Raw genomic sequence first — 14,583 nt, 5'->3', positions numbered from 1 at the left:
TGTGTTTCGTTACTGAGGTGGTGACGCTGCCCTGTGTTCCTTGGAGGGGGATATTAGGTTGTCCCGCTCAGATGCGATGGGGCATTTCTGCAAGCTTCTTCATTACAGAGCAGTGGATTCGGCCCTGCCTCATTAATAGTCACCACCTGCCAATTTGTTGTACCTGGGAGTGTGTTAGCATTCTAGTGTATCACAATAAATGTCCTGCCATTAACAACATCATGGCTAGGAATCTCCATTGACCCTATACAGTGGTGGGATTGGGGTTTTGGTGGGATTGGGTGTTTGCTCCTCAGCATTGATCCTGTCTGCGGAGCTATCTAAGTCACTTTCCCAGACACTTGTGATGAATAAAGGGTGCAAGGCTTAAGTCCTCTTTGGACAACCTTTGAACCCTGAAGAATATCTCACCATAGCCAACAAAGCCATGCCCGGGACAGTGGTAACGCACAGAGGTCATTTCTTGTTCCCTGACGGATGTTCTATCCTGATTAAGCTCATGCATCAGTGCAGCTATTTCTTCATTGAGGAGATCAAGAGTCAGCAGTGTTGTACCTCAACAACCACCCTTTACTTACACTAATGTGCGACACGGACACCGCTGCGACACTCGCCAATGTCACATTGAAGAATACCTGATCGGAGTGTGATTTGGTTTGCTGGTACCACACAGGTGGTGGCTGCACACGAGTGGACGATGAGTCAACTCTGGGCTAAGGGCCCCATTTACTCTACATATGGAGTATAACGTACCTGCTGGATTTACTCCACAGAAGTATCCTGATGGTGGAGAACTTTTGGGTAGTGGATTCTATTCTGTATTTAGAGTTTTAAAAGAAAGGTAGAGAATTTGCAGTTCCGTCCAAACTCTAAATGAGGCATTAAATCCCTTGTTTCCTGTGAATGTAGACTGCGGCAGGAATAAGGGCACCGTACCGCATACTGACAACGTATGGCATGAACACGTCTGTGCCGACGTTGTACAAGAATCTGTTTTTCTTTATCTAGATTTTCTCTCTACCCTTCTGTATGGGGTGCCCCTCTGTGGCACTCACCTCAAGAGGACCTCATGACATGAAGTCCACTAACCAAGCACGCATGACCCTGTGAAGTGTGATGCTATTACTGATCAGTGTTATTGTCTCGATGACTTTCATTGTGAGGGCTCGCGGGCTCTCCATGGTCTGTTGATGAAGCTTATCCCTATCATGGTCCTATGATCATGCCACCGGCATGCTGCACCATGCAAGCCCTGATGCTTTGATTGAAAGGTGTTTTCCATCAATTATTTTATTGCATTACTTCAATCAATAGCATTATAGATGCCTATCTGTCAACAGTGGCTGCTTTTCCACCGAGTGATACAAAGTTACATCAGTCAGACACTGATACATTGTCTGTTATTTGCAAGAAACTCTTACAAAATGTCTCTGCGTCCTTCTAATTGGCTACGGGGCCCAATATACATCTGTTCATTCACCCCACACTGTCTCTCTTGTCATTCACATTACTATCTGGAGTCTTTTCCATTCTCTCTACACATCTGGTACACATCTAGGCTTCCATGCGCTTTTTCTCTATATATTAGTTAATATTTTTCAAACAATGTGTTTTTGTTCCTGTGCTTAGATGCTCCCTCAATGGCAGTGAGCATGTTTTCAATCATTACCAAGATGGACACTGAGCCTGTTGTAAATGTCTGTTTCAAAGCAGGTGATTGAAGATGGTGGGACAGAGAGTGGTGGGGATGGTGCTTCGTCACAGTGCATGGTCGTCAGGCCGGGACCCTCTGCCCAAGTCGTAAGTCACTGTATCTTTGGGGGTGAGGGTTGACTTTTCAATAACACGTTCTTGCAAGTCATTGCTGCCTGTTCAGTCCAATGTCACCATACTCTTTAAATGTCAACACGTGGCCTGTGGGATGCCTCAACTTAACTTGTAAGGGAGACCAGGACATGTTCACATTCTGATTTAAATACTTGAACACTTGACTGGAACAAAAAGCGAGTGGCACACAGGTGACGTCAGTAGCATACAGGTGACATGAGTGGTCAAATGGGTGAGGTGAGTGGCACACAGGTGAGGCGAATGGCACACAGATGTGAGTGGCATGCTGGTAATGTGAGTGGCACAAATGGTGAGTAAGGTAATGCAGTGGACGACCCAATATACCCTTGAGGGCTTGGGTAAAGTTGAATAGTAAAGTAAATAGGTACCTTCAAGGGATTTTTTCATCGAAAAAATCCCTTGAAGGTACCTATTTACAAATGGTGAGTGGCACAGAGAAGATGTGTTAGGGGCCCAGATGTAGTGGGTGCCACACAGATGTGGTGAGTGCCACACATGTGAAGTGGGTGTCACACATATAATGTGAGTGGCATGCAGCTGTGGTGAGTGACACCCAGATGTGGTGAGTGACACACAGGTGACATGAGGGGCATGCAGGTGAGGTGACTGGCCACAGATGTGGCGAATGGCACACAGATGTGAGTGGCATGCAGGTAATGTGAATGGCACACATGAGGTGAGTGGCACACAGAAGATGTGTTAGGCACCCATTATGGTTTGGATGAAGCCCTAGTCCACTTTTTGGCCAACCTCCATCGCAATTTGAAAGCCCGCGTACGAATAAACAATGAAGGCGAGGTTTCAAATGATATTTTAATTGGCAAGGGGGTGAGACAGGGCTGCGTCTTGGCCCCCCTGCTTTTTATATTATATATTAATGAACTGTCCAATTCTCTATGCAATCTGACTAAGGATGTTCCCATTATTAACAAGAAACTCATCCCGGCGTTACTCTACGCAGATGATGCGGTCCTTATGGGCCGCACCCCGAATGCTCTGCGTATTTTAATTTCGGGATTTGTTAACTATATGGCCGATTTAGGTTTGTGCACTAATTTTAATAAATCTTTTATAATGACCTGCGGTCCCAAGAATTATAAAATTTCAAAGATTACGATAGGTCAAAACACTCTAAAAAGCACTTGCACTTTCCCCTACTTGGGTCTGTTATTTTCTAATAGCGGTTCATGGCAACCCCATGTCGCAATGGGGAGAAATAAACTCTCCAAATCTATTAACTCTGTTACCTCTCTTCACCAACCCCGTCAGGCCGATGTTGTTTCGAGCTTACTACAAGTTTACCGGACTCAATGTCTCCCAACTGGAACGTATGGAGCAGAAGTCTGGGGATTTTCAAATTGCTCAGAATTACAAAGAGAAGAGAATAGATTTTGCCGGAAGATCCTGGGGGGAGTTATTAGTGCACCGACCTTTGTATGCCACAATGAATTAAAATTGCATTACATTGAGGATTTTATAAGAGCCAGACCTGCATTATTTTGGTTAAGGATTTGGCAAAACCCAGCAGCCTCCCTTTCCCGTGAGATCATTATGGACTGCTTGCAAAGTGAGAATTCGAGTCTAATCCCATGGATAAATGCGGTAGAAAGGAGCCTTGTGAGCATCAATTATGGTCACCTATTTTCAAACCCCGAACTGATCGACTGCTCCCATAAAAATTTAGTGAGAAGGGCACTCTACCAACATTTCCATAATGAGAGGGAAAGAGTGGACTCACTGAAACAATCCACAATAAACTACTTAATGATCCGGGAATTACATACTGAATCTCTGATGTTACCCCAGCCCTATTTACGAAAAAAAATGGGCAGGTGGAACAGGATCTTATTATTTAGATTCAGGGACAGGAGCATTGTAAATCATATCTGCTTCCCACTGGGCTACACTAAAAATCTGTCAAAATTAAACTGCCCTTGTGACCTTGGTGGTACTCAGAGTATGCTCCATTTTATTTTTGGCTGCGGGTTTTACAGGAAATATACAAAGTATTACCTAATCCCTTATTGCAGGAAATATAATCTAACTGATCACAATCATGCTTTTAGACACTTTTTAATGCTTGAATCAGATGAATTAATTTTTAGAGTTACTGGCTTCCTCAATGCAATTGTACGTTCACGCAGGTCTTTAAAAATCGAGTAATTTTATTTTGTATCTTGCACATCAAAACCTAATTTACATACATTTAATGTTTTGCATCTGTTTACATATGCATTTTTGCACTTTGAAGCCTAATTTGCACAAACTTAACGTACTATACTAGTTTACATATGCATTTTGCACTTTAAGGCCTAATATGTATAAACATAATGCAACATGTCTGCCTTGCTCCTATAAAACCAGAGGTTACATCTCAGCATATTTTTATATTTTGTATGTATATACATAGCTTAGTAAGAAAGTATATTTGTATTTTATTTGTTGTTTTTGTAAGCCATATTTTTGTTACCTATCATAAATAGTGGCCCGAAATCGAAGTATCAAACTGTGTATTTTAACTTGGATCTTGTGCTTTTATGGATGATTCTTTGAAATCCGAATAAAGTCTATTTGAATTGAATTGAATTGTTAGGCACCCAGATGTGGTGAGTGCCACAATGATGTAGTGTGTGCCACACATCATGTGAGGTGGGTGGCACACATATAATGTGAGTGGCATGCAGCAGTGGTGAGACATCCAGATGTGGTGAGTGGCACACAAGTGACATGAGGGGCATGCAGGTGAGGTGACTGGCCACAGATGTGGCGAATAGCACACAGATGTGAGTGGCATGTAGGTAATGTGAGTAGCACACATGAGGTGAGTGGCACACAGTAGGTGTGTGAGGCACCCAGGTGATGTAGGTGGCGCACAGATCAGGTGAATGGCACACATGATGTGAGGTGAGTGGCACACCTATAATGTGAGTGGCACGCAGATGTGGTGAGTGGCACGCAAGTGACGTGAGTGGCATGCAGGTGACGTGAGTGGCACACTGGTGAAGTGAGTGGCATGCAGATACCGCATGTAAAACGCATATGACATGAGTGGCACTCAGATGAGGTCACGCGCTTATATTACATGCTTTTTGTTTCCTTCTAGAAAGCACCAGAGGGCATCACCGTTGTGTTCCAGTATCCATTCTCCTCCGCGCTTCAGAGGATGACAGTGGTGGCACAGGTCATCGGTGAGGATGAGTGCACTGTTTACATGAAGGGAGCTCCAGAGATGGTGGCCAGTTTTTGTAGACCCGAAACAGGTGGGAAAATAATATTTCTGCTAGTGTGTGATAATTGATATTTGAGCGCTTTTTTCAGATTCCTTGGTCATACTGTGTTTTTTTTTTTTGCCAGATACATTCTGCATCTGTTTCGTTAGAATATTTTGGAGTCATCTTTTTACAATGTAAATCACAAAACACTCCTCCATGGAGTCCAGTCTGTGTTCATCTCACAAGATTCCCTCAGAATTGTTAACACCCTCACTTTATAACCCTAAAGAGAGTAGGAACTTCTCATCAAGCGGTTCAGTCAACTCTGGAGCTCCATAGGGTCCCCCATCTTTCATACTCTAGAATCCTGTTTACTATCCATGCACCACAGGACAAGTCCACCTGCGGTGTCTGTCCACTCCCCTCTCTTTCACATTCAAGATGACTAGTGGATGAGCTGTGATTAACTCTCCTCTGCTTTCCTGTAAGGAGACCAAGCACATTGGCTGAAGCGCAGTAAACCAGTCTGAGGCTGCAGACCTTTGATTTGCAAACACTGATGGATTCACACCAGTCCTGGGAGGTGGTGCATCAATGAAAGCCAGAGCTGCAGCTTGAAAGCACAGGGGATCCGTCTACTGGCAGGTACAGTGTATGACTGCACCAACAGTGGGGTATGTCAAGAGTCTCTGAAGACCCATGCCCTTCTCCCAAGGGTTGTCGTTAGAGGGCACAATGAAGGTGTTCCACAGACGGCCAATTCACCATGCACCGTCTGTAGTTCAGAGAGGGTACAAAGGCAAAGGCCATGTTCCATGCAGATGAAGGATGACCCTGTTTGGTCTTTGCACCACTATGATCCAAATTACAGAAGGGGTCAAACAAGTGTGGGCACATCCTCCTTTAATATCAAACTGCACCAAGGCGTAAAAAATGGACGCAAACACCTGGTGAGCTATGCAGCACTTTAGGTAAAATGCCCCCTGATGTAACATTAGTGTTGTTCAAAAGCTGCTATTCTCCTGTTGTTCCAATCCTGCTTAGGTTTATATATAACCTTTCGAACACTAACATATTTTTTGATTTGGAAGTCTTGCAAGAAATGTCAAAATTAATCCTTTCTTTCCTGACCTTAAAACACATACATGGTTCCTTATCTCCTTTTCTTTCTTGCTCCAATAGTACCACCTACCTTTACAAAAGAACTTGAGCTTTACACATTTCAAGGTTTCAGAGTAATCGGCCTGGCGTACAAGGCAATGGAAGTTGGCAGTTATGATGACTTCGACAGTATGCCAAGGTATGTTGTTTTGTAACACTAGTGTGGATTTGCTGGTTATTTTTCACAACTCTGTATGAAAATCATGGATACATCAAACCCACGTTAGAAACATTCTGTCGGCTACCTACAGAACTGACATTGTTAAATTAGGCAATCTCATCACATATAAATTACATTATTAATCACAGATTGAACTAATTTAGCAGTGATAATTATACAATCAATGATAGACTATATTACCAATGATAAACTATAGTTTCTATACTTGAGGTGGTTTCCTGAGTGAAGTGGGTCTGTGCAGAACTGCAGAGCCCAGCGAGCCTTGTTGTTGTAGAGGGGGAGGAGCCATACTGAGTGGCAAATACCACGTCTTGTCTCCCTGTGGTGCAGAATACTTGTCTGAGTGAAGGGGTTCTGGGCATCATTGAATTATACTATCCGTGACAGACTGCAGTATGAATTATAAATGATAGTATCTATGCTAAAATACACTATAGTATTAATGACATTAGACATTATCAATGATACATCATACCATCAGTAATAGACTATAGTATTGTTGATAAACAATAGTGTCCATGACAAACTAAACCATCGATGACGGACATTAGTAAAGAGGACAAAATATAATATTGATGATAAACTGCAGTATCATTGACAATCTGTACTATACATTTTATCAAGGATAAACTACACTATCAGTGACGTACTATGCTATCAGTAATAAACTATAGAATAAATGATAAACTATACTATCAATGACAAATTGTACCATCAATGATAAATTATGATTTCAGTGAGAGAATATAGTAATGATGATAAACTATAGTATTGATGATAGTATCAACGACCAGCTATGATATAGATTACAAACCATACCGGCAATGATAAACTATTGTATCAACGATAGACTATAGTATCAATGTCAAGCTACAATCCGCGACAAGCTATAATATAGAATATAAACTAGACCATCAAGGTAAAACTATAGTATCCATGATCATTATACTATCAATGACAGACTCCTATATCCGAGATAAATGATATTATCTATGATAAAGTACACTATCAATGAAAAAATATAGTATTAATTACTTATACATTATCAATCATACATTATACCATTGGTGACAGACTATAGTATTGATAATAAATAATAGTGTCAATGACAAACTACACCATCAAAGACGGACATTAGTAAAGATGACAAAATAGAATATTGATGATAAACTACAGTATCAATGACAGACTGTAGTGTAAATTTCAAACTACACTAACAGTGAGAAACTAGACTGTCAACGGCATACTATACTATCAGTAATACACTATAGAATAATTGATAAACTATACTATCAATAATAAATTATACCATCAATGATAAATTATGCTATCTGTGAAAGACTATAGTATTGATAATAAATTATGGTATCAAAAATAGACTATAGTATCAATGACAAGCTATAATCAATGACAAGTTATAATATAGTTTATAAAGTAGACCATCAATGAAAAACTATAGTATCCATGAACATTTTACTATCAATGACAGACTCCTATGTCCGAGATAAAGGATATTATCTATGATAAAGTACCCTACCAATGAAAAAAATGCTATTAATTACTTGTACATTATCAATCATACAGTCTACCATTGGTGACAGACTATAGTATCGATAATAAAAAATAGTGTCAATGACAAACTACACCATCAATGACTGACATTAGTAAAGATGACAAAATATATTGATGATAAACCACAGTATCAATGATAGACTGTAGTATACATTTCAAACTACACTATCAGTGATAACCGACATTATCAATGACAAACTATAGTATTAATGGCAAACATTATCAATAATAAATTATACCATCGGTGATGGGCTATAGCATTAATAATAAACAAGTGTCAATAACAAACTTCACCATCGATGACGGACATTAGTAAAGATGACAACATATAATATGAATGAGAAACTACAGTATCCATGACAGACTGTAGTGTAAATTTCAAACTACACTATAAGTGAGAAACTAGACTGTCAATGACCTACTATGCTATCAGTAATAAGCTGTAGAATAAATGATAAACTATACTATCAATGAAAAATTATACCATCAGTGATAAATTATGCTATTCGTGAAAGACTATAGTATTGATGATAAACTATGGTATTACTAATTGGCTATAGTATCGACGGCAGGCTATAATATGGATTACAAACTATACTATCAATGATAAACTATGGTATCAAAAATAGACTATAGTATCAATGACAAGCTATAATCAACGACTAGTTATAATATTGATTGCAAACCAGACTGTCAATGATACACCATAGTACCCATGATGCATTTTACTGTCAATGACGGATTGCAGTATCAATGATAAATGACAGACTCTAAGCTAAACTACACTATCAACGACAAAATATAGTAGTAATGAAATTATACATTATCAATGATATATTACACTATCAATAACAGACTATAGTATCGATGGTAAACAAAAGTGTCAATGACAAACTACACCATCAAGGCTGGACATTAGTAAATATATAATATTGATAATAAACTAGAGTATCAATGATAGACTGTACTATAAATTTCAAACTACACTTTCAAAGATGAACTACAGTATTACTGGCATGCGGTATCAGCAATTAACTATAGAATACATTTTAAACTACCCTATCAGTCATATAATATGCTATTCATAATCTATAGAATAAATGATAACCTAAACATTGTTGAACTATGCCATCAGTAATACACTATAGATTAAATTATTAACTAAACGATCAATGATATACTATGCTATTAGTAATAAACTGTAGAATAAATGATAAACTACACTATCAATGAAACGCCGTTATCAGTAATACACCATAGAATAAATGATAAATTACACCAACAATGACGAACCTCAGTAAAGATGACAAAATATATTATTGATGGTAAACTACAGTATCAATGACAGGCCGTAGCATCAATGAAACAAGGTAGTAGCTATGATAAACCACACGGTCAATGGCAAACTATAGTATTAATGAAATTATAATTTGTGTAGTGTCCATGACAAACTACACCATCAATGACAGACATTAGGGAAGATGACAAAATATTATATTGATGATAAACTACAGTACCATTGACAGGCTGTACTATAAATTTCAAAATACACTGTCAGTGATAAACTACTCTATCAAGAACATACTATGCTAAAAATAAACTATAGAATAAATAATAAATGACACTATCAATGACACACTATTCTCTCAATAAAGAACTATGATGGAATGATAAACTGCACTATCAATTATATTCTCTGCTATCAGTAATAAACTGTACAATCAATGACAAACTATACCATCAACGATATATTATACTATCAGTGATCGACTATAGTATCCACAAGCTATAATATGGATTACAAACTATACCATAAATGATATACGATAGTATCCATTGTAAATTATACTATCAATGACAGACTGTAGTATCAATGATAAATTACACTATTACCAACAATATAAGAAAGAAAGAAAAATAGTATTCTTGTGAAGCACAGAATACCATCTCCCAAAGTTATTGTGGCCCTGATACAATGACTGAAGGAAACTGGTTGGAACCAAAAATTCTATTGAGTTAAAATCCAATTTTTCAAGGCTTTATGGAAAGTGTTCTTCCAAGTCTCAGCTGTCAAAATGTAAAAGGATTGGCCACCTTGCCTTTCATGCCTACATTGAGGCATCTTTAAGAGTTAGAAATCTAGGATTATAGCTGGCAAGCAGGTGCATATTGAACACCGAGAGGTCAGAGTAGATTTGTCCTGAATTAGTTGAAGATTTGTGGCAAATGCTCAAGGAGTTCAAGAAAAGGTCCTCTTTGGCTCTGGTAACCAATGGAATGCACACAGGTGCAGAGAAATATGTTATTGAGTGTGCGGTGTGGTTTTGAACGATTTGCACAACCCTAATGATATATTCGGGCAGGCCCACTGCAATTCCATAATCCAATCAGAACACAAGTAACACTTGTGAATCAAATGTAGGCAGTTCCATTTGCAATAGCACAAACGTGTTGAGGGTCTGAATAGCTAATAAACCGGAAGAAATATCTTTACATATCTGAGGCTGAAAAGAATGCTGGTTTTCAAAAATTATCCTTCAAGTATAATCCTGATTAACCCCAATTTAACTTGAGATGGGTTTCACACAGAGATGTGGTAAAGACACTTCTGAAATGCCACTTAAGATCTATTTGCAGCATGATTGAATTTGATCAACAATTGACAATCATCTAAATAGCACTGCAAAGATTTAATCAATATCCTTTTCTAACAGCACAGCTTGTTCTTTTTTCTGAGACAGGAATGAAACTAGCACATGGCACTGTCTCTCATCCACCTGTGGGAGGCAGTTTTTCAAACAGACCCCCCCAAGATATGTGTGGCTTCTTTGAAGAGCCTAGTATGGCACCTATGGCATGCTTCTTGTGGCATGGGTGCTTTTTGCATGGATGTCTGGAAGCTTAGAAAATCATCTTTTTATTCATTTACATGAAAATTGCTTCTTGCATATCTTCCTCTCCTTTTCAGTTGGTAGAAGTTACAGTAGTAGTAAAGCATGATAAAAGCTGATGAGGGGTGTTATAGTGGGAATCCTACTCACAAGGGAGTGCCATCGAAAGACAATCCAGGAGTGGCCCCTGTCCCTCTATGAAGGCAGTGCTGATCTACTTGGAGGCTCAATAGCTAGCAAGCTGTGAATGAGAAAGAAATAGAAGATGAGAGGGTCTCCTAGGAACAGAGGCATCTTCCAAATCATCGGTGTCACTCTAAGAATTGTACATAGAGGTGCATCCTGTCTTCTTTTATGTGACTTGTTCATGGCTTTCCATGACATTACCCAAACTCTAAAACACAGCATGGCTTTTTAACAACAAAGCCAGTGGGGGCACCACAGCTGGAAAACATGACTGTTCTCTCAACTCAGTCAGTCAGTCAGTCAAATAACTTTATTCGATTGTAGGATAAAAACAATCATAAAAGTGTATAAATAACAAAACATTACAATTCATTAAAAAGTACATAAATAATGTCATAACCTTTGAGAAACACATGATCGAGATAAATAGAGAAGACTACCATTTATACAATTATTCTTTTCCTAATAGAGATCACTTTCTTTAAGTACAGTGTAATTATTGCAACGCAGAGATGATTGTCCAAACGTTGGATATCGTACATAGCTGGGCGGCATTGCCGATGCCCGAGCTCTCTTAAAAAAGGTAATAATTGCACAGACCTCATTTGATGATAAAATTTACAGAATAAAACAACATGCAATGTGCTTTGGGGAGAGCTTCCATCACACGGACAGGGAGGTAATACATGAGACCAGTTGTTAACTGATGGGAAGCTAACCAGTCTGTGGAACAGTCCCAACCTTAAATGGGTTAATAAAAATCTATCATAGTTACCCGGGACATGGGTCAGATAGGGTTGAATATTAAAAGATGTTAAAATTATTTGATGGTTTAAAACAGTGGGTTTTATAATCTCTGTAGTAATTCTTAAGGATTCTAGAAAGAGTAAACCCTCTCTTTTAAACTCTTTCCGGGAAATAGCAAGCATAGTTTGGGGTTTTAAAAAATAATCCAATTTGCCAATATCACTTAGGAATTTACGTACATAATTCAGCCACGGTATCCTTAAGTATCCGTCTAGTTTAAGAGCGTCAGCCAGTATGTCTCTGTTGAGTTTGGATTCTTCATTTGTCCATACCCTATGCCAGAGTAATATCGGTTCCAACTTAATAAGATCGGATATAAAATGGAGTCCCAATTCCGAGTGGCAAATATGGTTTGAGGAACTCCTTGGAACTGCAAGTATAAATTTTAGGAAACAATTTTCAAGTACCTGGAGCTGTGAGGTATCAGCAAAGCCCCAGATCCCGCTACCGTACATTGCGCCAGAAACGCACTTTGCTTTATAAATCTTGATTAATTCAGTAGGGGGTCTGGTGCCTAATTTCCTCGTGAAGGATCTAAGGGCGGCAATTACACGATTCATTGTCAGTTTTTTGGCTAATATAGCCTCACCCCAGACATCCTTCTCAGTAAATAAAATACCCAGGTAAGAGAATTGCTTCGTGCACAGTAATTGCTGACCCTCAATGGATATAGGCTTTTTAATTTTAGGGCGTCTGCCACAGCGCATGATGAAGGTTTTAGATATGTTAACTCGTAAGCCCAGATCTTTCATGAAGAGGGCGAAACTCTCCACCACACGCTGTAAACCCACTTGAGTACGAGACATTAAAACAGCGTCATCCGCATACATTAATAACGGTATTGGACGACCCGCTGCGTACGGGGGGTCAAAACTTGAATTGCACAGGGCCTTCTCTAATCCGTTAATATATAGATTAAAAAGGAGTGGTGCCAATACACAACCCTGCCTGACACCGCTCCTGATTAAGATTTTTCCCGTGCATTCTCCCTTTCGCCCATAGCGAACGCGGGCAAATGCCTCGCTATAAAAACATTTAAGAAAATAAATTATATTATCTTCAACCCCAATTTGATCCAAAAGTGTCCATAATTTAGACTGAACCACACAATCAAAGGCGGCTGAGAGGTCAACAAAGGCCACAAACAGATTCTCCCTCTTAGCCCTGGTATACTTCCCAATCAGCATCAAAAAATTAAGACCCTGTTCCACTGTGCCTAAACCAGAACGAAATCCGTATTGTAAGTCGGATAGGACAGAATTATTTTCAACCCATGAAAGTAAGCGATCCAGGATTACACGTCCAACTATTTTAGTATAGGAGTCTAAAAGGGAAATGGGTCTGTAACAACCCGGGTCATGTCTATCCCCCTTTTTAAAGATTGGGACTATTATCGACTCCACCCAAGAGGGTAGTAAGTCCGTCCTACAACTGGCGTTTAACACCTGGACCAGAAGAGGGGCCCACAAAGACGGTAAAGTCTTGAACACATCTATAGGTAAGCCGTCGGGACCAGGAGCCTTACCTCCCTTGCTCATAGATATGGCTTTTTGAACCTCCTTTAAGGAGAACTGCATGTTGCCCAAGGGAGGGTGGTCCGTAGGTTTACATGGGGAATAGAACATAGCCTCTGCCTCATAGACTTTAGAAAAGTGATCAATCCATTTGTCCTCTGGTATGGCTATCTCAATAGAGGGGCAGACCTCTTCACTAAGAAAGGGATTTCTAATAATTTTCCAGAACCTTGCACAGTCATTGCCAACCGAAGCCTGGTGCAACGCTTCCCAAGATTCTCTCCTTAGCTCATCTTTCCTCTCTTTTAGGGCTGATTTATATGTTAACCTTGCTCTGCGTATATCCTCTATACACCTGGGGCGGCTAGCAAGTGTTTTCTTTAAATGTGAATATGCTCTAGTGCAACTAGAGTTAAACCAACCATCCCTCGGTGCTCTGTTACTTTTACATTTCCTCGTCAGGGAAGATTGAATTTGATCACAAATTATGGAGAAAGAAGCAAGGATTTTATCAGGGGTAGCATCCTCCGATAAACAAATCGACAACTCGGGGGCACATTTATTTATAACGGAAGTTAATACTTTAGGTTGATCAACATTCTCCCATTTAAGGGAATAACCGTTGATACAACCAATGGTCAAATTCTCCCACAATATGTCCCTGTCACTATCTTTTGAAATCGTCATCTTGGGGATGGACATAGTTAGGCATAAGGGAAAGTGATCACTTAGCGCCATATCAGAGACGCTAAATTTAGTGAACCTTTCAGCATGCCGAATGGTGGAAAGTGCAAAGTCAATGGTCGAGGAACAACCACGGCCATTGAAAGTTGGTAAGAGAGGGAAGGGGTTAATAGAAGTTTCATTTAGGAAACCCAAATCAAATTGACCCAGGAGTTCATTATAAAGATCTCCTAAGTGGGAGTGATTAAAATGTAAAGAACTCACTCCATCTTCACGCCCCACGATACATCTCTTATCAATCGCCATAGAACACAGGGTACAGTTAAAGTCACCCAGCAGGAGGATCATCATATTGTGTCCAAGGGATTTTTCTTGTTGAGACACTAATATAGCCAATTTATTAAGTATAATAGAGGCGTCCTCCAAGGCAAAATTATTATAGAAATTGATAAGAACAATCGGGGAAGCTGTGGTGAAAACCAAGATCAAGAATTGGAAATGGGGATCTTTAACTGGCTCCAATATCT

The 14,583-nt window shown here is 39.5% G+C and overlaps 1 protein-coding gene across 1 annotated transcript in view; it reads left to right on the top strand.

Annotated features, from left to right (window-relative positions):
- Positions 1–14,583, top strand: part of LOC146788631 (putative cation-transporting ATPase 13A4) — a 404,095-nt gene that overhangs the window by 256,708 nt on the left and 132,804 nt on the right. Inside the window, exons 15-17 of the mRNA XM_085635803.1 lie at positions 1,714–1,800; positions 4,952–5,108; positions 6,243–6,360. Coding sequence (XP_085491929.1) covers positions 1,714–1,800; positions 4,952–5,108; positions 6,243–6,360 — 362 coding nt within the window. The remainder of the gene's footprint in view (positions 1–1,713; positions 1,801–4,951; positions 5,109–6,242; positions 6,361–14,583) is intronic.

The sequence above is a fragment of the Triturus cristatus genome, chromosome 11 (assembly GCF_964204655.1).
Source record: "Triturus cristatus chromosome 11, aTriCri1.1, whole genome shotgun sequence".
Classification (NCBI taxonomy): domain Eukaryota; kingdom Metazoa; phylum Chordata; class Amphibia; order Caudata; family Salamandridae; genus Triturus; species Triturus cristatus.
The sequence above is the reverse complement of the archived record's forward strand: the minus strand, read 5'-3'. Positions and strand labels throughout refer to the sequence as shown.